A 22,886-nucleotide genomic window follows, 5' to 3' on the forward strand; every position below is an offset into this window, starting at 1 on the left:
ATTAGACAGGGTTGCTGTATTAGACAGGGTTGCTGTATAAGACAGGGTTGCTGTATTAGACAGGGTTGTTGTATTAGACAGGGTTGCTGTATTAGACAGGGTTGCTGTATAAGACAGGGTTGCTGTATTAGACAGGGTTGTTGTATTAGACAGGGTTGCTGTATTAGACAGGGTTGTTGCATTAGACAGGGTTGTTGTATTAGACAGGGTTGCTGTATAAGACAGGGTTGTTGCATTAGACAGGGTTGTTGTATTAGACAGGGTTGCTGTATAAGACAGGGTTGTTGCATTAGACAGGGTTGCTGTATTAGACAGGGTTGCTGTATTAGAATGTATTATACTGGGTTGCTGTATTAGACAGGGTTGCTGTATTAGACTGGGTTGCTGTATTAGAGAGGGTTGCTGTATTAGACAGGGATGTTGTATTAGACTGGGTTGCTGTATTAGACCGGGTTGTTGTATTAGACAGGGATTTTGTTTTATACAGGGTTGCTGTATTAGACAGGGTTGCTGTATTAGACAGGGTTGCTGTATTAGACAGGGTTGCTGTATTAGACAGGGTTCTTGTATTGGACAGGGTTGTTGTATTAGACAGGGTTGTTGTATTAGACAGGGTTGCTGTATTATACTGGGTTGTTGTATTAGACAGGGTTGCTGTATTAGACTGGGTTGCTGTATTAGACAGGGTTGCTGTATTAGACAGGGTTGCTGTATTAGACAGGGTTGCAGTATTAGACTGGGTTGCTGTATTAGACAGGGTTGCTGTATTAGACAGGGTTGCTGTATTAGACTGGGTTGCTGTATTAGACTGGGTTGCTGTATTAGACTGGGTTGCTGTATTAGACTGGGTTGCTGTATTAGACAGGGTTGCTGTATTAGACAGGGTTGCTGTATTAGACAGGGTTGCTGTATTAGACAGGGTTGCTGTATTAGACAGGGTTGCTGTATTAGACTGTATTAGACAGGGTTGTTGTATTAGACAGGGTTTCTGTATTAGACAGGGTTGCTGTATTAGACAGGGTTGTTGTCTTAGACAGGGTTTCTGTATTAGACAGGGTTGCTGTATTAGACATGGTTGCTGTATTAGACAGGGTTGCTGTATTAGACTGGGTTGCTGTATTAGACTGGGTTGCTGTATTAGACAGGGTTGTTGTATTAGACAGGGTTGCTGTATTAGACTGTATTATACTGGGTTGCCTTATTAGACAGGGTTGTTGTACTAGCCAGGGTTGCTGTATTAGACAGGGTTGCTGTATTAGACAGGGTTGCTGTATTAGACTGGGTTGTTGTATTAGACTGGGTTGCTGTATTAGACAGGGTTGCTGTATTAGACTGGGTTGCTGTATTAGACAGGGTTGCTGTATGAGACTGGGTTGCTGTATTAGACAGGGTTGCTGTATTAGACAGGGTTGCTGTATTAGACAGGGTTGCTGTATTAGACAGGGTTGCTGTATTAGACAGGGTTGCTGTATTAGACTGGGTTGCTGTATTAGACAGGGTTGCTGTATTAGACAGGGTTGCTGTATTAGACTGTATTAGACAGGGTTCTTGTATTAGACAGGGTTTCTATATTAGACAGGGTTGCTGTATTAGACAGGGTTGCTGTATTAGACAGGGTTGTTGTCTTAGACAGGGTTTCTGTATTAGACAGGGTTGCTGTATTAGACAGGGTTGCTGTATTAGACAGGGTTGCTGTATTAGACAGGGTTGTTGTATTAGACAGGGTTGCTGTATTAGACAGGGTTGTTGTATTAGACAGGGTTGTTGTATTAGACAGGGTTGCTGTATTAGACTGTATTATACTGGGTTGCTGTATTAGACAGGGTTGTTGTATTAGACAGGGTTGCTGTATTAGACAGGTTTGTTGTATTAGACAGGGTTGCTGTATTAGGCAGGGTTGCTGTATTAGACTGGGTTGCTGTATTAGACAGGGTTGTTGTATTAGACAGGGTTGTTGTATTAGACAGGGTTGCTGTATTAGACTGGGTTGCTGTATTAGACTGGGTTGCTGTATTAGACTGGGTTGCTCTATTAGACAGGGTTGTTGTATTAGACAGGGTTGCTGTATTAGACAGGGTTGTTGTATTAGACAGGGTTGCTGTATTAGACAGGGTTGCTGTATTAGACCGGGTTGTTGTATTAGACAGGGTTGCTGTATTAGACTGGGTTGCTGTATTAGACAGGGTTGTTGTATTAGACAGGGTTGCTGTATTAGACAGGGTTGCTGTATTAGACAGGGTTGTTGTATTAGACAGGGTTGCTGTATTAGACAGGGTTGCTGTATTAGACAGGGTTGCTGTATTAGACAGGGTTGCTGTATTAGACAGGGTTGCTGTATTAGACTGGGTTGTTGTATTAGACAGGGTTGCTGTATTAGACAGGGTTGTTGTATTAGACAGGGTTGCTGTATTAGACAGGGTTGTTGTATTAGTCAGGGTTGCTGTATTAGACAGGGTTGCTGTATAAGACAGGGTTGCTGTATTAGACAGGGTTGTTGTATTAGACAGGGTTGCTGTATAAGACAGGGTTGTTGCATTAGACAGGGTTGTTGCATTAGACAGGGTTGCTGTATTAGACAGGGTTGCTGTATTAGAATGTATTATACTGGGTTGCTGTATTAGACAGGGTTTCTGTATTAGACTGGGTTGCTGTATTAGACTGGGTTGCTGTATTAGAGAGGGTTGCTGTATTAGACAGGGTTGTTGTATTAGACAGGGTTGCTGTATTAGACAGGGTTGTTGCATTAGACAGGGTTGTTGTATTAGACAGGTTTGCTGTATAAGACAGGGTTGCTGTATAAGACAGGGTTGTTGCATTAGACAGGGTTGTTGTATTAGACAGGGTTGCTGTATAAGACAGGGTTGTTGCATTAGACAGGGTTGTTGCATTAGACAGGGTTGCTGTATTAGACAGGGTTGCTGTATTAGAATGTATTATACTGGGTTGCTGTATTAGACAGGGTTGCTGTATTAGACAGGGTTGTTGTATTAGACAGGGTTGCTGTATTAGACAGGGTTGCTGTATTAGACAGGGTTGCTGTATTAGACAGGGTTGCTGTATTAGACAGGGTTGCTGTATTAGACTGGGTTGTTGTATTAGACAGGGTTGCTGTATTAGACAGGGTTGTTGTATTAGACAGGGTTGCTGTATTAGACAGGGTTGTTGTATTAGACAGGGTTGCTGTATTAGACAGGGTTGCTGTATAAGACAGGGTTGCTGTATTAGACAGGGTTGTTGTATTAGACAGGGTTGCTGTATTAGACAGGGTTGTTGCATTAGACAGGGTTGTTGTATTAGACAGGGTTGCTGTATTAGACAGGGTTGTTGCATTAGACAGGGTTGCTGTATAAGACAGTGTTGTTGCATTAGACAGGGTTGTTGCATTAGACAGGGTTGTTGTATTAGACAGGGTTGCTGCATTAGAATGTATTATACTGGGTTGCTGTATTAGACAGGGTTGCTGTATTAGACTGGGTTGCTGTATTAGAGAGGGTTGCTGTATTAGACAGGGTTGTTGTATTAGACAGGGTTGCTGTATTAGACAGGGTTGTTGCATTAGACAGGGTTGTTGTATTAGACAGGGTTGCTGTATAAGACAGGGTTGCTGTTTAAGACAGGGTTGTTGCATTAGACAGGGTTGTTGTATAAGACAGGGTTGTTGCATTAGACAGGGTTGTTGCATTAGACAGGGTTGTTGCATTAGACAGGGTTGCTGTATTAGACAGGGTTGCTGTATTAGAATGTATTATACTGGGTTGCTGTATTAGACAGGGTTGCTGTATTAGACTGGGTTGCTGTATTAGACAGGGTTGCTGTATTAGACAGGGTTGCTGTATTAGACAGGGTTGCTGTATTAGACAGGGTTAATGTATTAGACTTGGTTGTTGTATTATACTGGGTTGTTGTATTAGACAGGGTTGCTGTATTAGACTAGGTTGCTGTATTAGACAGGGTTGCTGTATTAGACAGGGTTGCTGCATTAGACAGGGTTGCTGTATTAGACAGGGTTGCTGTATTAGACTGGGTTGTTGTATTAGACAGGGTTGCTGTATTAGACAGGGTTGTTGTATTAGACAGGGTTGCTGTATTAGACAGGGTTGTTGTATTAGACAGGGTTGCTGTATTAGACAGGGTTGCTGTATAAGACAGGGTTGCTGTATTAGACAGGGTTGTTGTATTAGACAGGGTTGCTGTATTAGACAGGGTTGTTGCATTAGACAGGGTTGTTGTATTAGACAGGGTTGCTGTATTAGACAGGGTTGTTGCATTAGACAGGGTTGCTGTATAAGACAGTGTTGTTGCATTAGACAGGGTTGTTGCATTAGACAGGGTTGCTGTATTAGACAGGGTTGCTGCATTAGAATGTATTATACTGGGTTGCTGTATTAGACAGGGTTGCTGTATTAGACTGGGTTGCTGTATTAGAGAGGGTTGCTGTATTAGACAGGGTTGTTGTATTAGACAGGGTTGCTGTATTAGACAGGGTTGTTGCATTAGACAGGGTTGTTGTATTAGACAGGGTTGCTGTATAAGACAGGGTTGCTGTATAAGACAGGGTTGTTGCATTAGACAGGGTTGTTGTATTAGACAGGGTTGCTGTATAAGACAGGGTTGTTGCATTAGACAGGGTTGTTGCATTAGACAGGGTTGCTGTATTAGACAGGGTTGCTGTATTAGAATGTATTATACTGGGTTGCTGTATTAGACAGGGTTGCTGTATAAGACAGGGTTGTTGCATTAGACAGGGTTGTTGTATTAGACAGGGTTGCTGTATTAGACAGGGTTGCTGTATTAGACTGGGTTGCTGTATTATACTGGGTTGCTGTATTAGACTGGGTTGCTGTATTAGACTGGGTTGCTGTATTAGACAGGGTTGCTGTATTAGACAGGGTTGCTGTATTAGACAGGGTTGCTGTATTAGACAGGGTTGCTGTATTAGACTGTATTAGACAGGGTTGTTGTATTAGACAGGGTTTCTGTATTAGACAGGGTTGCTGTATTAGACAGGGTTGTTGTCTTAGACAGGGTTTCTGTATTAGACAGGGTTGCTGTATTAGACAGGGTTGCTGTATAAGACAGGGTTGCTGTATTAGACAGGGTTGTTGTATTAGACAGGGTTGCTGTATTAGACAGGGTTGCTGTATAAGACAGGGTTGCTGTATTAGACAGGGTTGTTGTATTAGACAGGGTTGCTGTATTAGACAGGGTTGTTGCATTAGACAGGGTTGTTGTATTAGACAGGGTTGCTGTATAAGACAGGGTTGTTGCATTAGACAGGGTTGTTGTATTAGACAGGGTTGCTGTATAAGACAGGGTTGTTGCATTAGACAGGGTTGCTGTATTAGACAGGGTTGCTGTATTAGAATGTATTATACTGGGTTGCTGTATTAGACAGGGTTGCTGTATTAGACTGGGTTGCTGTATTAGAGAGGGTTGCTGTATTAGACAGGGATGTTGTATTAGACTGGGTTGCTGTATTAGACCGGGTTGTTGTATTAGACAGGGATTTTGTTTTATACAGGGTTGCTGTATTAGACAGGGTTGCTGTATTAGACAGGGTTGCTGTATTAGACAGGGTTGCTGTATTAGACAGGGTTGTTGTATTAGACAGGGTTGTTGTATTAGACAGGGTTGTTGTATTAGACAGGGTTGCTGTATTATACTGGGTTGTTGTATTAGACAGGGTTGCTGTATTAGACTGGGTTGCTGTATTAAACAGGGTTGCTGTATTAGACAGGGTTGCTGTATTAGACAGGGTTGCAGTATTAGACTGGGTTGCTGTATTAGACAGGGTTGCTGTATTAGACAGGGTTGCTGTATTAGACTGGGTTGCTGTATTAGACTGGGTTGCTGTATTAGACTGGGTTGCTGTATTAGACTGGGTTGCTGTATTAGACAGGGTTGCTGTATTAGACAGGGTTGCTGTATTAGACAGGGTTGCTGTATTAGACAGGGTTGCTGTATTAGACTGTATTAGACAGGGTTGTTGTATTAGACAGGGTTTCTGTATTAGACAGGGTTGCTGTATTAGACAGGGTTGTTGTCTTAGACAGGGTTTCTGTATTAGACAGGGTTGCTGTATTAGACATGGTTGCTGTATTAGACAGGGTTGCTGTATTAGACTGGGTTGCTGTATTAGACTGGGTTGCTGTATTAGACAGGGTTGTTGTATTAGACAGGGTTGCTGTATTAGACTGTATTATACTGGGTTGCCTTATTAGACAGGGTTGTTGTACTAGACAGGGTTGCTGTATTAGACAGGGTTGCTGTATTAGACAGGGTTGCTGTATTAGACTGGGTTGTTGTATTAGACTGGGTTGCTGTATTAGACAGGGTTGCTGTATTAGACTGGGTTGCTGTATTAGACAGGGTTGCTGTATGAGACTGGTTTGCTGTATTAGACAGGGTTGCTGTATTAGACAGGGTTGCTGTATTAGACAGGGTTGCTGTATTAGACAGGGTTGCTGTATTAGACTGGGTTGCTGTATTAGACAGGGTTGCTGTATTAGACAGGGTTGCTGTATTAGACTGTATTAGACAGGGTTCTTGTATTAGACAGGGTTTCTATATTAGACAGGGTTGCTGTATTAGACAGGGTTGCTGTATTAGACAGGGTTGTTGTCTTAGACAGGGTTTCTGTATTAGACAGGGTTGCTGTATTAGACAGGGTTGCTGTATTAGACAGGGTTGCTGTATTAGACAGGGTTGTTGTATTAGACAGGGTTGCTGTATTAGACAGGGTTGTTGTATTAGACAGGGTTGTTGTATTAGACAGGGTTGCTGTATTAGACTGTATTATACTGGGTTGCTGTATTAGACAGGGTTGTTGTATTAGACAGGGTTGCTGTATTAGACAGGTTTGTTGTATTAGACAGGGTTGCTGTATTAGGCAGGGTTGCTGTATTAGACTGGGTTTCTGTATTAGACAGGGTTGTTGTATTAGACAGGGTTGTTGTATTAGACAGGGTTGCTGTATTAGACTGGGTTGCTGTATTAGACTGGGTTGCTGTATTAGACTGGGTTGTTGTATTAGACAGTGTTGTTGTATTAGACAGGGTTGTTGTATTAGACAGGGTTGCTGTATTAGACAGGGTTGCTGTATTAGACAGGGTTGCTGTATTAGACTGGGTTGCTGTATTAGACAGGGTTGCTGTATTAGACTGTGTTGCTGTATTAGACTGGGTTGCTCTATTAGACAGGGTTGTTGTATTAGACAGGGTTGCTGTATTAGACAGGGTTGTTGTATTAGACAGGGTTGCTGTATTAGACAGGGTTGCTGTATTAGACAGGGTTGTTGTATTAGACAGGGTTGCTGTATTAGACTGGGTTGCTGTATTAGACAGGGTTGTTGTATTAGACAGGGTTGCTGTATTAGACAGGGTTGCTGTATTAGACAGGGTTGTTGTATTAGACAGGGTTGCTGTATTAGACAGGGTTGCTGTATTAGACAGGGTTGCTGTATTAGACAGGGTTGCTGTATTAGACAGGGTTGCTGTATTAGACTGGGTTGTTGTATTAGACAGGGTTGCTGTATTAGACAGGGTTGTTGTATTAGACAGGGTTGCTGTATTACATTTACATTTAAGTCATTTAGCAGACGCTCTTATCCAGAGCGACTTACAAATTGGTGCATTCACCTTATGACATCCAGTGGAACAGCCACTTTACAATAGTGCATCTAGATCTTTTAAGGGGGGGGGGGCAGAAGGATTGCTTTATCCTATCCTAGGTATTCCTTGAAGAGGTGGGGTTTCAGGTGTCTCCGGAAGGTGGTGATTGACTCCGCTGTCCTGGCGTCGTGAGGGAGTTTGTTCCACCATTGGGGTGCCAGAGCAGCGAACAGTTTTGACTGGGCTGAGCGGGAACTGTACTTCCTCAGTGGTAGGGAGGCGAGCAGGCCAGAGGTGGATGAACGCAGTGCCCTTGTTTGGGTGTAGGGCCTTATCAGAGCCTGAAGGTACTGAGGTGCCGTTCCCCTCACAGCTCCGTAGGCAAGCACCATGGTCTTGTAGCGGATGCGAGCTTCAACTGGAAGCCAGTGGAGAGAGCGGAGGAGCGGGGTGACGTGAGAGAACTTGGGAAGGTTGAACACCAGACGGGCTGCGGCGTTCTGGATGAGTTGTAGGGGTTTAATGGCACAGGCAGGGAGCCCAGCCAACAGCGAGTTGCAGTAATCCAGACGGGAGATGACAAGTGCCTGGATTAGGACCTGCGCCGCTTCCTGTGTGAGGCAGGGTCGTACTCTGCGGATGTTGTAGAGCATGAACCTACACCTATTAGACAGGGTTGTTGTATTAGTCAGGGTTGCTGTATTAGACAGGGTTGCTGTATAAGACAGGGTTGCTGTATTAGACAGGGTTGTTGTATTAGACAGGGTTGCTGTATAAGACAGGGTTGTTGCATTAGACAGGGTTGTTGCATTAGACAGGGTTGCTGTATTAGACAGGGTTGCTGTATTAGAATGTATTATACTGGGTTGCTGTATTAGACAGGGTTGCTGTATTAGACTGGGTTGCTGTATTAGACTGGGTTGCTGTATTAGAGAGGGTTGCTGTATTAGACAGGGTTGTTGTATTAGACAGGGTTGCTGTATTAGACAGGGTTGTTGCATTAGACAGGGTTGTTGTATTAGACAGGGTTGCTGTATAAGACAGGGTTGCTGTATAAGACAGGGTTGTTGCATTAGACAGGGTTGTTGTATTAGACAGGGTTGCTGTATAAGACAGGGTTGTTGCATTAGACAGGGTTGTTGCATTAGACAGGGTTGCTGTATTAGACAGGGTTGCTGTATTAGAATGTATTATACTGGGTTGCTGTATTAGACAGGGTTGCTGTATTAGACAGGGTTGTTGTATTAGACAGGGTTGCTGTATTAGACAGGGTTGCTGTATTAGACAGGGTTGCTGTATTAGACAGGGTTGCTGTATTAGACAGGGTTGCTGTATTAGACTGGGTTGTTGTATTAGACAGGGTTGCTGTATTAGACAGGGTTGTTGTATTAGACAGGGTTGCTGTATTAGACAGGGTTGTTGTATTAGACAGGGTTGCTGTATTAGACAGGGTTGCTGTATAAGACAGGGTTGCTGTATTAGACAGGGTTGTTGTATTAGACAGGGTTGCTGTATTAGACAGGGTTGTTGCATTAGACAGGGTTGTTGTATTAGACAGGGTTGCTGTATTAGACAGGGTTGTTGCATTAGACAGGGTTGCTGTATAAGACAGTGTTGTTGCATTAGACAGGGTTGTTGCATTAGACAGGGTTGCTGTATTAGACAGGGTTGCTGCATTAGAATGTATTATACTGGGTTGCTGTATTAGACAGGGTTGCTGTATTAGACTGGGTTGCTGTATTAGAGAGGGTTGCTGTATTAGACAGGGTTGTTGTATTAGACAGGGTTGCTGTATTAGACAGGGTTGTTGCATTAGACAGGGTTGTTGTATTAGACAGGGTTGCTGTATAAGACAGGGTTGCTGTATAAGACAGGGTTGTTGCATTAGACAGGGTTGTTGTATTAGACAGGGTTGCTGTATAAGACAGGGTTGTTGCATTAGACAGGGTTGTTGCATTAGACAGGGTTGCTGTATTAGACAGGGTTGCTGTATTAGAATGTATTATACTGGGTTGCTGTATTAGACAGGGTTGCTGTATTAGACTGGGTTGCTGTATTAGACAGGGTTGCTGTATTAGACAGGGTTGCTGTATTAGACAGGGTTGCTGTATTAGACAGGGTTGCTGTATTAGACTTGGTTGTTGTATTAGACAGGGTTGCTGTATTATACAGGGTTGTTGTATTAGACAGGGTTGCTGTATTAGACTAGGTTGCTGTATTAGACAGGGTTGCTGTATTAGACAGGGTTGCTGTATTAGACAGGGTTGCTGTATTAGACTGGGTTGCTGTATTAGACAGGGTTGCTGTATTAGACAGGGTTGCTGTATTAGACAGGGTTGCTGTATTAGACTGGGTTGCTGTATTATACTGGGTTATTGTATTAGACTGGGTTGCTGTATTAGACTGGGTTGCTGTATTAGACAGGGTTGCTGTATTAGACAGGGTTGCTGTATTAGACAGGGTTGCTGTATTAGACAGGGTTGCTGTATTAGACTGTATTAGACAGGGTTGTTGTATTAGACAGGGTTTCTGTATTAGACAGGGTTGCTGTATTAGACAGGGTTGTTGTCTTAGACAGGGTTTCTGTATTAGACAGGGTTGCTGTATTAGACATGGTTGCTGTATTAGACAGGGTTGCTGTATTAGACTGGGTTGCTGTATTAGACTGGGTTGCTGTATTAGACTGGGTTGCTGTATTAGACAGGGTTGTTGTATTAGACAGGGTTGCTGTATTAGACTGTATTATACTGGGTTGCCTTATTAGACAGGGTTGTTGTATTAGACAGGGTTGCTGTATTAGACAGGGTTGCTGTATTAGACTGGGTTGCTGTATTAGACAGGGTTGCTGTATTAGACAGGGTTGCTGTATTAGACTGGGTTGCTGTATTAGACAGGGTTGCTGTATTAGACAGGGTTGCTGTATTAGACTGGGTTGCTGTATTAGACTGGGTTGCTGTATTAGACAGGGTTGCTGTATTAGACAGGGTTGCTGTATTAGACAGGGTTGCTGTATTAGACAGGGTTGCTGTATTAGACTGTATTAGACAGGGTTGTTGTATTAGACAGGGTTTCTGTATTAGACAGGGTTGCTGTATTAGACAGGGTTGCTGTATTAGACAGGGTTGTTGTATTAGACAGGGTTGCTGTATTAGACAGGGTTGCTGTATTAGACAGGGTTGTTGTATTAGACAGGGTTGCTGTATTAGACAGGGTTGTTGTATTAGACAGGGTTGTTGTATTAGACAGGGTTGCTGTATTAGACTGTATTATACTGGGTTGCTGTATTAGACAGGGTTGTTGTATTAGACAGGGTTGCTGTATTAGACAGGTTTGTTGTATTAGACAGGGTTGCTGTATTAGGCAGGGTTGCTGTATTAGACAGGGTTGCTGTATGAGACTGGGTTGCTGTATTAGACAGGGTTGCTGTATTAGACTGGGTTGCTGTATTAGACAGGGTTGTTGCATTAGACAGGGTTGTTGTATTAGACAGGATTGCTGTATTAGACAGGGTTGCTGTATTAGACTGTATTAGACAGGGTTGCTGTATTAGACAGGGTTTCTGTATTAGACAGGGTTGCTGTATTAGACAGGGTTGTTGTATTAGACAGGGTTGTTGTATTAGACAGGGTTGCTGTATTAGACCGGGTTGTTGTATTAGACAGGGTTGCTGTATTAGACTGGGTTGCTGTATTAGACAGGGTTGCTGTATTAGACAGGGTTGCTGTATTAGACAGGGTTGCTGTATTAGACAGGGTTGCTGTATTAGACTTGGTTGCTGTATTAGACAGGGTTGTTGTATTAGCCAGGGTTGTTGTATTAGACAGGGTTGCTGTATTAGACAGGGTTGCTGTATTAGACAGGGTTGTTGTATTATGTTGTATTAGACAGGGTTGCTGTATTAGACAGGGTTGCTGTATTAGACAGGGTTGCTGTATTAGACAGGGTTGTTGTATTAGACAGGGTTGCTGTATTAGACAGGGTTGTTGTATTAGACAGGGTTGCTGTATTAGACAGGGTTGTTGTATTAGCCAGGGTTGTTGTATTAGACAGGGTTGCTGTATTAGACAGGGTTGCTGTATTAGACAGGGTTGCTGTATTAGACAGGGTTGCTGTATTAGACTGTATTAGACAGGGTTGCTGTATTAGACAGGGTTGCTGTATTAGACTGGGTTGCTGTATTAGACTGGGTTGCTGTATTAGACAGGGTTGCTGTATTAGACTGGGTTGCTGTATTAGACTGGGTTTCTGTATTAGACTGGGTTGCAGTATTAGACAGGGTTGCTTTATTAGACAGGGTTGCTGTATTAGACTGGGTTGTTCTATTAGACTGGGTTGCTGTATTAGACAGGGTTGTTGTATTAGACAGGGTTGCTGTATTAGACAGGGTTGCTGTATTAGACTGGGTTGCTGTATTAGACAGGGTTGTTGTATTAGACAGGGTTGCTGTATTAGACAGGGTTGCTGTATTAGACTGGGTTGCTGTATTAGACAGGGTTGCTGTATTAGACTGGGTTGTTGTATTAGACAGGGTTGCTGTATTAGACAGGGTTGCTGTATAAGACAGGGTTTCTGTATTAGACAGGGTTCTTGTATTAGACAGGGTTGTTGTATTAGACAGGGTTGCTGTATTAGACAGGGTTGCTGTATTAGACTGGGTTGCTGTATTAGACAGGGTTGCTGTATTAGACTGGGTTGTTCTATTAGACTGGGTTTCTGTATTAGACTGGGTTGCTGTATTAGAGAGGGTTGCTGTATTAGACAGGGTTGCTGTATTAGACTGGGTTGCTGTATTAGACTTAGTTGCTGTATTAGACTGGGTTGCTGCATGTGGTTTGCTGGCTGGGTTCAGTACACTAACCCAGTCTTCTCCCTGCTTGGATACGTCTTGGAGAAAGATGGATTGGGGGAGTTTGGGCGTGCTTAGAACTCCGGTGAACCTCTGGTTTTTGTTGTCTTCTTTCAGACATTGTGTGAAAGAGCTGTGTGTGTGTGTGTGTGTGTGTGTGTGTGTGTGTGTGTGTGTGTGTGTGTGTGTGTGTGTGTGTGTGTGTGTGTGTGTGTGTGTGTGTGTGTGTGTGTGTGTGTGTGTGTGTGTGTGTGTGTGTGTGTGTATGTGTAAGCACGATGAGTCTGGGAAAGGTTGAACTCAGGTCGTGTTTAAATTGTCTCCTTGTTATTTAATGTCACATCACGTCATCAGTGGACTGCTAGGCAACTCCTATTCAGGTCCAGGAACAAAGTCAACACAGGAGCTGAAAGCCTCTTGTCTGGTCCGCTTGTTCTAATCAAACGCTCCATGATATCTGCTGAAAGAGAAATACTGTTGAAACTAATTGGAACTGCTGACACAATAATCATTCAACTGGCCAACTTGAAAAGCGCTTATTTATTAACTATAAATAGCTAGAACAATGACAATAGCAAAGCTAATATCTAACTTCTGACAAAAAGTAGACCATTTATCAGGTTTGTTAGGTTTCATGAACGTTGCCTTAGTTTAGAGGTGTCATCAGCTCGTTCAAGGAAAAGAGTGTGTGAAACTATTTATTATCAATGAAGGGTCTTTGTCTCTGGAAAGACAAAGTAATTTACTGGTATGTCGGCTGGATAATCAAATGTGCTATTATTAAATATTAAATAAATAAATGTTATTAAAATACGCCAACTCCAAAATCTGTTTACAGACAATGTATTAAAATATATATATATATATATATTTTAATAGTTTTTAGTATTTTTGACGGTAGTGCAGGAAATGTAGAGGGAGACAGCTAGTAAGAGCATAGACAGAGAGTGGCTGAGACAGGGCTCCAACCCACATCACCAGGGGGGCATAGACAGAGGGAGGCTGAGACAGGGCTCCAACCCACATCGCCAGGGGGGCATAGACAGAGGGAGGCTGAGACAGGGCTCCAACCCACATCACCAGGGGGGCATAGACAGAGGGAGGCTGAGACAGGGCTCCAACCCACATCGCCAAGGGGGCATAGACAGAGAGTGGCTGAGACAGGGCTCCAACCCACATCGCCAGGGGGAGCATAGACAGAGGGAGGCTGAGACAGGGCTCCAACCTACATCACCAGGGGGGCATAGACAGAGGGAGGCTGAGACAGGGCTCCAACCCACATCGCCAAGGGGGCATAGACAGAGGGAGGCTGAGACAGGGCTCCAACCCACATCACCAGGGGGGCATAGACAGAGGGAGGCTGAGACAGGGCTCCAACCCACATCGCCAGGGGGGGCATAGACAGAGGGAGGCTGAGACAGGGCTCCAACCCACATTTCGCCAAGGTGGCATAGACAGAGAGTGGCTGAGACAGGGCTCCAACCCACATCACCAAGGGGGCATAGACAGAGAGTGGCTGAGACAGGGCTCCAACCCACATCGCCAAGGGGGCATAGACAGAGGGAGGCTGAGACAGGGCTCCAACCCACATCGCCAGGGGGGCATAGACAGAAGGAGGCTGAGACAGGGCTCAAACCCACATCGCCAAGGCGGCATAGACAGAAGGAGGCTGAGACAGGGCTCCAACCCACATCGCCAAGGCGGCATAGACAGAGGGAGGCTGAGACAGGGCTCCAACCCACATCGCCAAGGGGGCATAGAGAGAGAGAGGCTGAGACAGGTCTCCAACCCACATCGCCAAGGGGGCATAGAGAGAGAGTGGCTGAGACAGGGCTCCAACCCACATCGCCAAGGGGGCATAGACAGGGGGAGGCTGAGACAGGGCTCCAACCCACATCGCCAAGGGGGCATAGAGAGAGAGAGGCTGAGACAGGTCTCCAACCCACATCGCCAAGGGGGCATAGAGAGAGAGTGGCTGAGACAGGGCTCCAACCCACATCGCCAAGGGGGCATAGACAGGGGGAGGCTGAGACAGGGCTCCAACCCACATCGCCAAGGGGGCATAGACAGAGAGTGGCTGAGACAGGGCTCCAACCCACATCGCCAAGGGGGCATAGAGAGAGAGAGGCTGAGACAGGTCTCCAACCCACATCGCCAAGGGGGCATAGAGAGAGAGTGGCTGAGACAGGGCTCCAACCCACATCGCCAAGGGGGCATAGACAGGGGGAGGCTGAGACAGGGCTCCAACCCACATCGCCAGGGGGGGCATAGACAGAGGGAGGCTGAGGCAGGGCTCCAACCCACATCACCAAGGGGGCATAGAGAGAGAGAGGCTGAGACAGGTCTCCAACCCACATCGCCAAGAGGGCATAGACAGAGGGTGGCTGAGACAGGGCTCCAACCTACATCGCCAAGGGGGCATAGACAGAGGGTGGCTGAGACAGGGCTCCAACCTACATCGCCAAGGGGGCATAGAGAGAGAGAGGCTGAGACAGGGCTCCAACCCACATCGCCAAGGGGGCATAGACAGAGAGTGGCTGAGACAGGGCTCCAACCCACATCGCCAAGAGGGCATAGACAGAGGGTGGCTGAGACAGGGCTCCAACCTACATCGCCAAGGGGGCATAGAGAGAGAGAGGCTGAGACAGGGCTCCAACCCACATCGCCAAGGGGGCATAGACAGAGAGTGGCTGAGACAGGGATCCAACCCACATCACCAAGGGGGCATAGACAGAGGGAGGCTGAGACAGGGCTCCAACCCACATCACCAAGGGGGCATAGACAGAGGGAGGCTGAGACAGGGCTCCAACCCACATCACCAAGGGGGCATAGACAGAGAGAGGCTGAGACAGGGCTCCAACCCACATCGCCAAGGGGGCATAGACAGAGGGAGGCTGAGACAGGGCTCCAACCCACATCGCCAAGGGGGCATAGACAGAGAGTGGCTGAGATAGGGCTCCAACCCACATCACCAGGGGGGCATAGACAGAGAGTGGCTGAGACAGGGCTCCAACCCACATCACCAGGGGGGCATAGACAGAGAGTGGCTGAGACAGGGCTCCAACCTACATCGCCAAGGGGGCATAGACAGAGGGAGGCTGAGACAGGGCTCCAACCCACATCACCAGGGGGGCATAGACAGAGAGTGGCTGAGACAGGGCTCCAACCTACATCGCCAAGGGGGCATAGACAGAGGGAGGCTGAGACAGGGCTCCAACCCACATCGCCAAGGGGGCATAGACAGAGAGTGGCTGAGACAGGGCTCCAACCTACATCGCCAAGGGGGCATAGACAGAGAGTGGCTGAGACAGGGCTCCAACCTACATCGCCAAGGGGGCATAGACAGAGAGTGGCTGAGACAGGGCTCCAACCCACATCACCAAGGGGGCATAGACAGAGAGTGGCTGAGACAGGGCTCCAACCCGCATCGCCAAGGGGGCATAGACAGGGGGAGGCTGAGACAGGGCTCCAACCCACATCACCAGGGGGGCATAGACAGAGAGTGGCTGAGACAGGGCCCCAACCCACATCGCCAGGGGGGCATAGACAGAGAGTGGCTGAGACAGGTCTCCAACCCACATCGCCAAGGGGGTATAGAGAGGTATGTTTGGCAGTGTGTGCACAGTACCGATACTCAGGCAGTAAGACTGAGGCCAGTCCTGAAAGCACACTTTGTCCAGGGAGGGAGTGGTGTGATAGAGGTGAGCTGTAACCTGCAGTCTACTGGCTCCTGAATGGCTCACAGGAATAGCCATTGTTGAAACACAACCCTCTGACGTTGCTAAATACGATGTTGTTGAAGGGTTTTTGTCTTGCCCTGTCTCTCTTCCTAGGTAAGAGCAACTAACTCCAGTCTCCTGTCATGGATACTAACGCTGGAGAAGTAGAGGACTCAGGAGAAGAGCTTACAGGTAGAACACCTGTCTTCTTTCTAATTAAATGATTGACATGCCTAAACCAATGTAAACAGACATACGTAGCTGGCAAATCATTCATTCCCAATACACCCTTCATATACAGTGCATTATGCAATGCAAACAGGAATGAACTTCACAGCAACAGTCTCATGTCTGACTCTGCAAACAAAACCAAATGTAGGACAGTAACTTCCATGTGGTTTCAGGGAGGAAGAAGTCTCGGTTCAAGCTGCTGAAGAGTCGTCTGTTTGGCCGTCTGAAGAGGAAGGAGACTGAAGGACTGATGAAGCAGAGCCAGTCCGCCAGTGATGTCACTGCTGATGTCATAGCTCTGGGGGACAACGACTCAGAGGATGACTGTTTGTAAGCATCTGACCTCTTTCACTCACTGGAAATAGTAGCATATCAAGTTATCAAGTTTAAGTAGCATGTCCACTGGGAAATACTGTATGTACGTAGTAAACATATTTTTGACCTGTGTCACTTACAGGGGCGGTCCAAATACACTGGGGTCCAGAGCTCTGTCACATGACAGCATCTTCCTGGCTGACCAATCACAGAGCTCCTCTCAGCCGACGAGGGTTCTGTCTCAGGAGAACGTACACGGCAGGATACGAGAACTGCAGGTGAATTCGTAGGTGGAAGGGTCCTTATAGTCTAATCTACTGTTGTGATTGGTCCCGGAGTATGCTCATCACACATGCACTGTTTCTGATTGGGCAGCTGAAACTGCAGCAGCAGAACATGTGTCTGGGCCCTCCCCCCTTGCTGATCCCTGGAAAGAGAATGGAAGATTCCGGAGCCACCTCTGAGGATGATGGTTTACCCCAGAGCCCTCCAGAGATCTTGTTCCATGACCGAACAGCACAGGGGCCTTCCTACAAGGTGAATGGGGCTGATCACATATACTGCACACATGAAGTTACAATTGATCTAACTTGTATTTATCCAGGATAGTCTCATTGAGATAACATCTATTTTTAGAGAACAAACCTTGCAGTAGTCAGTAGAGTCTGTTAGTACACTTGCAAACAAAACACAATGTAATCATCACCATTATCATTATCATCATGCTTCATTACTCTTCCACCACCTTGTGTGACTGACTGATTGACACCTCTCCCTCCATTCCAATCCATCCCCAGTTCCCTGACACTCACAGGCACCATAGCTCTCTGAGTTTAGCAGGGACAGGAAGTGAGGAGGAGGAGCAGGTGATGCAACTTCCTGTCTGCATTACACCACATCTCCCATTCACATACTGATCATCCTAACAACATTCACCGAAAACATGTTTGTTGGGTCCATTTCAGTTGTTAACGTGCTTTTCTACTTTCTCCTCAGTGCCTCTCCCAGCCCTCCTCCCGTCCTCTCTCCCCGAATCCTGCTTCCCCTTGTGATCCAGAGCCCTCCCCTGCAATGGACTTCACCAGCCCAGCCCAGTACACTCCTAGCCTGGACAGCTCTGCCGCCCGTCACCGCATGTCTGTTAAACCCAGGAACCAGAGGGCCAGCGCCAAGGGAAGGAAAGGTCCCCTGGTAAGATCTCACTGTATAGTGTAACATCAAAACACCACATAGTGGGTACTGGGCAGCATTTCAATCTCTAATACCTTGATTACAGTGTAAATATAAGACCATGGTTTAACAGGCTGTTTATCTTGTCTGTGTCATTACTAGAGAGCAAGCAGACTCGGCTCAGAGAGCCTGAGTGACCTGGACTCAGACCAGCCCCAGTCTGAGAGGGAGGAAGAGCAGGATGGAATGGAGGACGAGGACAGAGAGGAAGAGGGGAGGGAGCGACCGTTCTCTTCATCTCCAAAAGACTCTGAGGAGAAGCCCTGGCAGTCAGTCCCCCCTGGTGGTCAGAAAGAAGTATTACAGAGACAAGTGTCCTCTGAGACAGAGGGACGCGTCACCACCAACCCTCTCTACCTCCAGGCTATGACCTCTCTACCAGAACCCATGACCAAGACCTCCATCCTGGAGACCCCGAGCCTGCCCACTCCCCCTTCAGCAGCAGTGGAGGAGCCACAGAAGCCCCCGGAACCTATCCGGGTCAAACACCCAAGAACTCTCATCCAGGATAATTCAGACCAGGGAAGTCGGCCTGGGTCTACATCTGAAAAGACCCTCTCCAGGCCTCTCAGTCCTGTCTATGGATCAAATAATGTCACTTCCACCACAAATCAACTGCCATCAAAAGAGAAGCCAGAAGAGAATATGACCCCAGCCACCTCTAACAAGGGAGACAGGTTGAGCAGAAACACACAGGGTGTGAGCCTAGCAGACACCAGCAGCTCTACACACCACTCTGCTCTACCTACCCCTGCCCCTCGCGTTATAAGACAGACACAGAGACCTGCTTCTGAGAGAGAGTCTGTCAGAGAGACTACAGCAGTCCCACTGTCGGGCGTTAATGAAGAAACCTACAAATTGGACCTGGCGCAGAGGAGGAGAGGGCAACCTACTGGCCACGAAGACACACTGCCTAGAGCAAACAGTTTCTCCATCTCCTCCTCAAGACAGCGTTCCAAGAGCGCCACTGGCAGTGCCCACACAGGGACGAGAAACAAGGAGATGAATGCAGAAGGAAAAGGAGGGGAGGGTTTGGTGGCCAAGAACCCTCATCAGGAGTCTGTCAGAAGGCAAGAGGTAAAACCAGAGCAGGCCACTTTTAAAGGCCTGGAGGAAAACCAACCACAACCCGCGCCTCAGGAGAGAAAAGTACAAACAGAGGTAGAAGTAGTGGAGGAGACAGGACTGAAGGGAGGAGAGAAAAGGGATGGGCAGAGTGAGGGAAATGGGGAGAAGGAGCAGGAGCAGGAGAGGAGGAGTGCTTTCGGAGTGAAGCTGCGCACCACTTCTCAGTCTCTGAAGTATCGCTTGCAAAGGGACCAAGAATTCAGGGTTAAGTGTCATATTGTCTCAACAACTGCAGAACCAGTCAAAGGCGAAATTGGCACAAGTTCAAAGGTCAGGGGTGACTTGGCAAATAAGGCTTCGAGGAAGGGCCCGTCACAAGTGTCTGACTGCCCCCCCTCATACACCCCTGATAGAAACAGACTCAACGAGAACCAAGGTACGTATGTCCTCTAGAACGTCGTCGATAGTTCAGCGGAGAAGTTGAGCCTCGCGTTCAACGCTCTGAGTTGTTGCGGAAATTGACCCACTACGCTGTTTACTTTCTGAATCTACGTCATATCGCTGAGTCTATATTGAATAACTATTAACTTGGACTATGCACTAACTAACTTTGCACTAACAAGGTGTTCTAGCTCACACGGTTGCAGCTATGTCAGTCTACTGAGGGCCCTGTTTCAATAGCATGTACTCACCTCTAGGCACTGTCTTGGTTCTATCCTTAGATGATGATGATACTGACCTGGTAGTAGATGCCTTTTTAGACCCAGGTAACATATATCTACTGAACCACTGAACACTTCTCTAATAATCATACAATAGTAGCTACAGTGAGCACTTCTGAATCAGAGTGGGCAATTTCCCCTCCAATCAAAACTGGATCCAGATCTTATTACAAACAGTGCCCCCTGTAATGATTTGGACAGTGAAGCATTTTTTCTTCTTTTGGCTCTATACTCCAAAAGTTTGGATTTTAAATGATACAATGACTATGAGGTTAAAGTGCAGACTTTAATTTGAGGGTATTTTCATCCATATCCACCTCAATTAAAATATTGCCAATATCGACCAAACCAAATGAACCACAGAATAAATTAGGATGATCCGATTAAATAATGGATTCACAACCCCAGTCCTCAAACACCACAGTATCTTTTAAATAAAGTTTGATTTGATTTCAATAATGTCACCCATTGTTCCTCAGACAAAGGCCCATCCTCCAGACCTGCTCTGGGGCTCCCAAGAGGGGCTGAGACCCCTGGGCCTAATGGGTCAGCTGGATCGGAGCCTGTCTGGATGTCCATGGCCCGGGAAAAGACCAGGAGTCTCCAACAGCATCTCAGTCCAGAGACAGAGCCTGGGACAGGGGGGACAACAACGCCCCAGTACACCCCAGCACCACGGCCAGCTCCAACCCCAGCCCCACAGCCTAGATTACAACCAACTGCTCAGCCATCAACACAACCTCCATCACAATCACAGCCAAGCACAAAAACAGCCTCGCAAAAACAAACATCAGCCCCAGTGGTACAACCACCATCTCAACCAATACCAAGCGGTAGACCAATCCTACGGGGAATGCAACTGACAGCTAAACTCAAAGCATTGCCTTCAGATCAGCCTAACACACAAACAGCATCACAACCGACACCACAAGGAACTGCTCAACAGCTGACACAACCGTCCTCCCAACCTCACATGCCAAGCAGACCAACTCTACGAGGAGCGTCTGAGAGATCCTCCAGGTCTCTGAAGAGAGCTGAGAAGATGCCTGTGGAGAAATGGACAGAAAGAGCGCTCCCGACTGGGACTATGGTAAATATTTGACTGTGCCCCCACTAGGGTCAGACGTTTTTCCCGGTCAGTTCACGTGGTGAGGAAAAACAACTGACTCAACCAGAGTAAGTCTTCATTTTGTAACTATGATGTAATGTGGCCATTTTAGTTAGTAATATGTCATCTCTGTATTTTATCTTAGGAGGAATCTAGCGATGGTCAAATTGAGATTCACATCGCAAAGCCTGAGAGACCTTCTTCATCGTCATCATCATTGTCACACCAGGGTCAGCCAACCTGGATGGAACTTGCCAAGAGGAAATCTCTGGCCTGGAGTGACAAGACTATGGACTAAGAGAAATGCACGTGTGTGTGTGTGTGTGTGTGTGTGTGTGTGTGTGTGTGTGTGTGTGTGTGTGTGTGAGGGAGGTAAAGGTGTTCCTAAAGAGAGTAAGAAGACTGAAATAAAATAAAGATTTTTTCCTGACTGTGTTACTTGAACCTACTGGATTCAGAGTATGAGTTTAAAACCCATTTCCCATTACCGTGCCTTATTCTTCTAACCATTAAATAAATAAAAAAACAACTTATATTTCACGTTGGCCAGACTGATGCTAAACTATTGCATATAACATCACTAAACCAAGAGGTCTGGACTTTTATGGCACAAGAGGGCATACTCTTGTCCTGTAACTTGTTGGTTGCTGGTTCAAACTCCGCTTCAGTTTTTTCACTGCTTTCGACATATCCCTCCATGCTAGATCCCTTCTAACTACTGTCTCAAAGTGTTGTCTGGAATAAATATACTGTCAATTGTATTCTGACTAGTTTGAATTGTGTGGGCTCAATCAATCATCAATGAGCTATTATCAACCACAATGGGGCTGCCTCATCAATAGGGCCACCGTGGAAATGGTCAATAACTTCAAATTCCTTGGCATACACATCTCAGAGAATCTGAAATGGTCTAACCACACGAACACCATAGTGAAGAAGGCACGACAGAGATTCTTCAAATTCAGAATGCTGAAGAAATCCGGCCTGTCCCCAAGGGCCCTCACAGTGTTCTACAGGAGCATCATCGAGAGCATTCTGTCGGGCTGCATGACAGCCTGGTACGGCAACTCCACCGAACGCACCATTGGGTGCACACTGCATGCTCTACAGAGCACCTAAACTCAGCAAAAAAAGAAACGTCCTCTCCCTGTCAACTGTGTCCCTGTCAACTGCGTTTCAGGAAACTTAACATGCGTAAATATTTGTATGAACATAACAAGATTCAACAACTGAGACAAACTGAACAAGTTCCACAGACATGTGACTAACAGAAATTGAATAATGTGTCCCTGAACAATGGGGGGGGGGATCAAAATCAAAATTAACAGTCAGTATCTGGTGTGGCCACCAGCTGCATTAAGTAATGCAGTGCATCTCCTCCTCGTGGACTGCACCAGATTTGCCAGTTCTTGCTGTGAGATGTTACCCCACTCTTCCACCAAGGGACCTGGAAGTTCCTGGACATTTCTGGGGGGAATGGCCCTAGCCCTCACCCTCTGATACAACAGGTCCCAGACGTGCTCAAAGAGATTGAGATCTGGGCTCTTCGCTGCCATGGCAGAACACTGACATTCCTGTCTTGCAGGAAATGATACACAGAACGAGCAATATGGCTGGTGGCATTGTCATGCTGGATGGTCATGTCAGGATGAGCCTGCAGGAAGGGTACCACATGAGGGAGGAGGATGTCTTCCCTGTAACGCACAGCGTTGAGATTGCCTGCAATGACAACAAGCTCAGTCCGATGATGCTGTGACACACTGCCCCAGACCATGACAGACCCTCCACCTCCAAATCGATCCCACTCCAGAGTACAGGCCTCGGTGTAACACTCATTCCTTCGACGATAAACACAAATCCGACCATCAACCCTGGTGAAACAAAACCGCGACTCGTCAGTGAAGAGCACTTTTGCCAGTCCTGTCTGGTCCAGCGACGGTGGGTTTGTGCCCATAGGCGACGTTGTTGCTGGTGATGTCTGGTGAGGACCTGCCTTACAATAGATCTTCAAGCCCTCAGTCCAGCCTCTCTCAGCCT

At 46.5% G+C, this 22,886-nt stretch overlaps 1 protein-coding gene across 2 annotated transcripts in view; it reads left to right on the forward strand.

Moving 5' to 3' along the window:
• The window catches only part of cracdlb (cracd like b), a 53,612-nt gene extending 32,333 nt beyond the window's left edge, over positions 1 to 21,279 (forward strand). The window contains exons 2-10 of one of the 2 annotated variants that reach the window (XM_055908579.1): positions 16,290 to 16,367; positions 16,580 to 16,736; positions 16,864 to 16,999; positions 17,097 to 17,258; positions 17,519 to 17,587; positions 17,718 to 17,912; positions 18,054 to 19,455; positions 20,221 to 20,831; positions 20,995 to 21,279. In XM_055908579.1, coding sequence (XP_055764554.1) covers positions 16,319 to 16,367; positions 16,580 to 16,736; positions 16,864 to 16,999; positions 17,097 to 17,258; positions 17,519 to 17,587; positions 17,718 to 17,912; positions 18,054 to 19,455; positions 20,221 to 20,831; positions 20,995 to 21,147 — 2,934 coding nt within the window. In that variant the 5' untranslated portion in view covers positions 16,290 to 16,318 and the 3' untranslated portion in view covers positions 21,148 to 21,279. The remainder of the gene's footprint in view (positions 1 to 16,289; positions 16,368 to 16,579; positions 16,737 to 16,863; positions 17,000 to 17,096; positions 17,259 to 17,518; positions 17,588 to 17,717; positions 17,913 to 18,053; positions 19,456 to 20,220; positions 20,832 to 20,994) is intronic. The other variant, XM_055908580.1, reaches the window with a different exon arrangement.
• The last annotated feature ends 1,607 nt before the right edge of the window (positions 21,280 to 22,886 follow it).

Source organism: Salvelinus fontinalis, chromosome 41 (assembly GCF_029448725.1).
Source record: "Salvelinus fontinalis isolate EN_2023a chromosome 41, ASM2944872v1, whole genome shotgun sequence".
Classification (NCBI taxonomy): Eukaryota; Metazoa; Chordata; class Actinopteri; order Salmoniformes; family Salmonidae; genus Salvelinus; species Salvelinus fontinalis.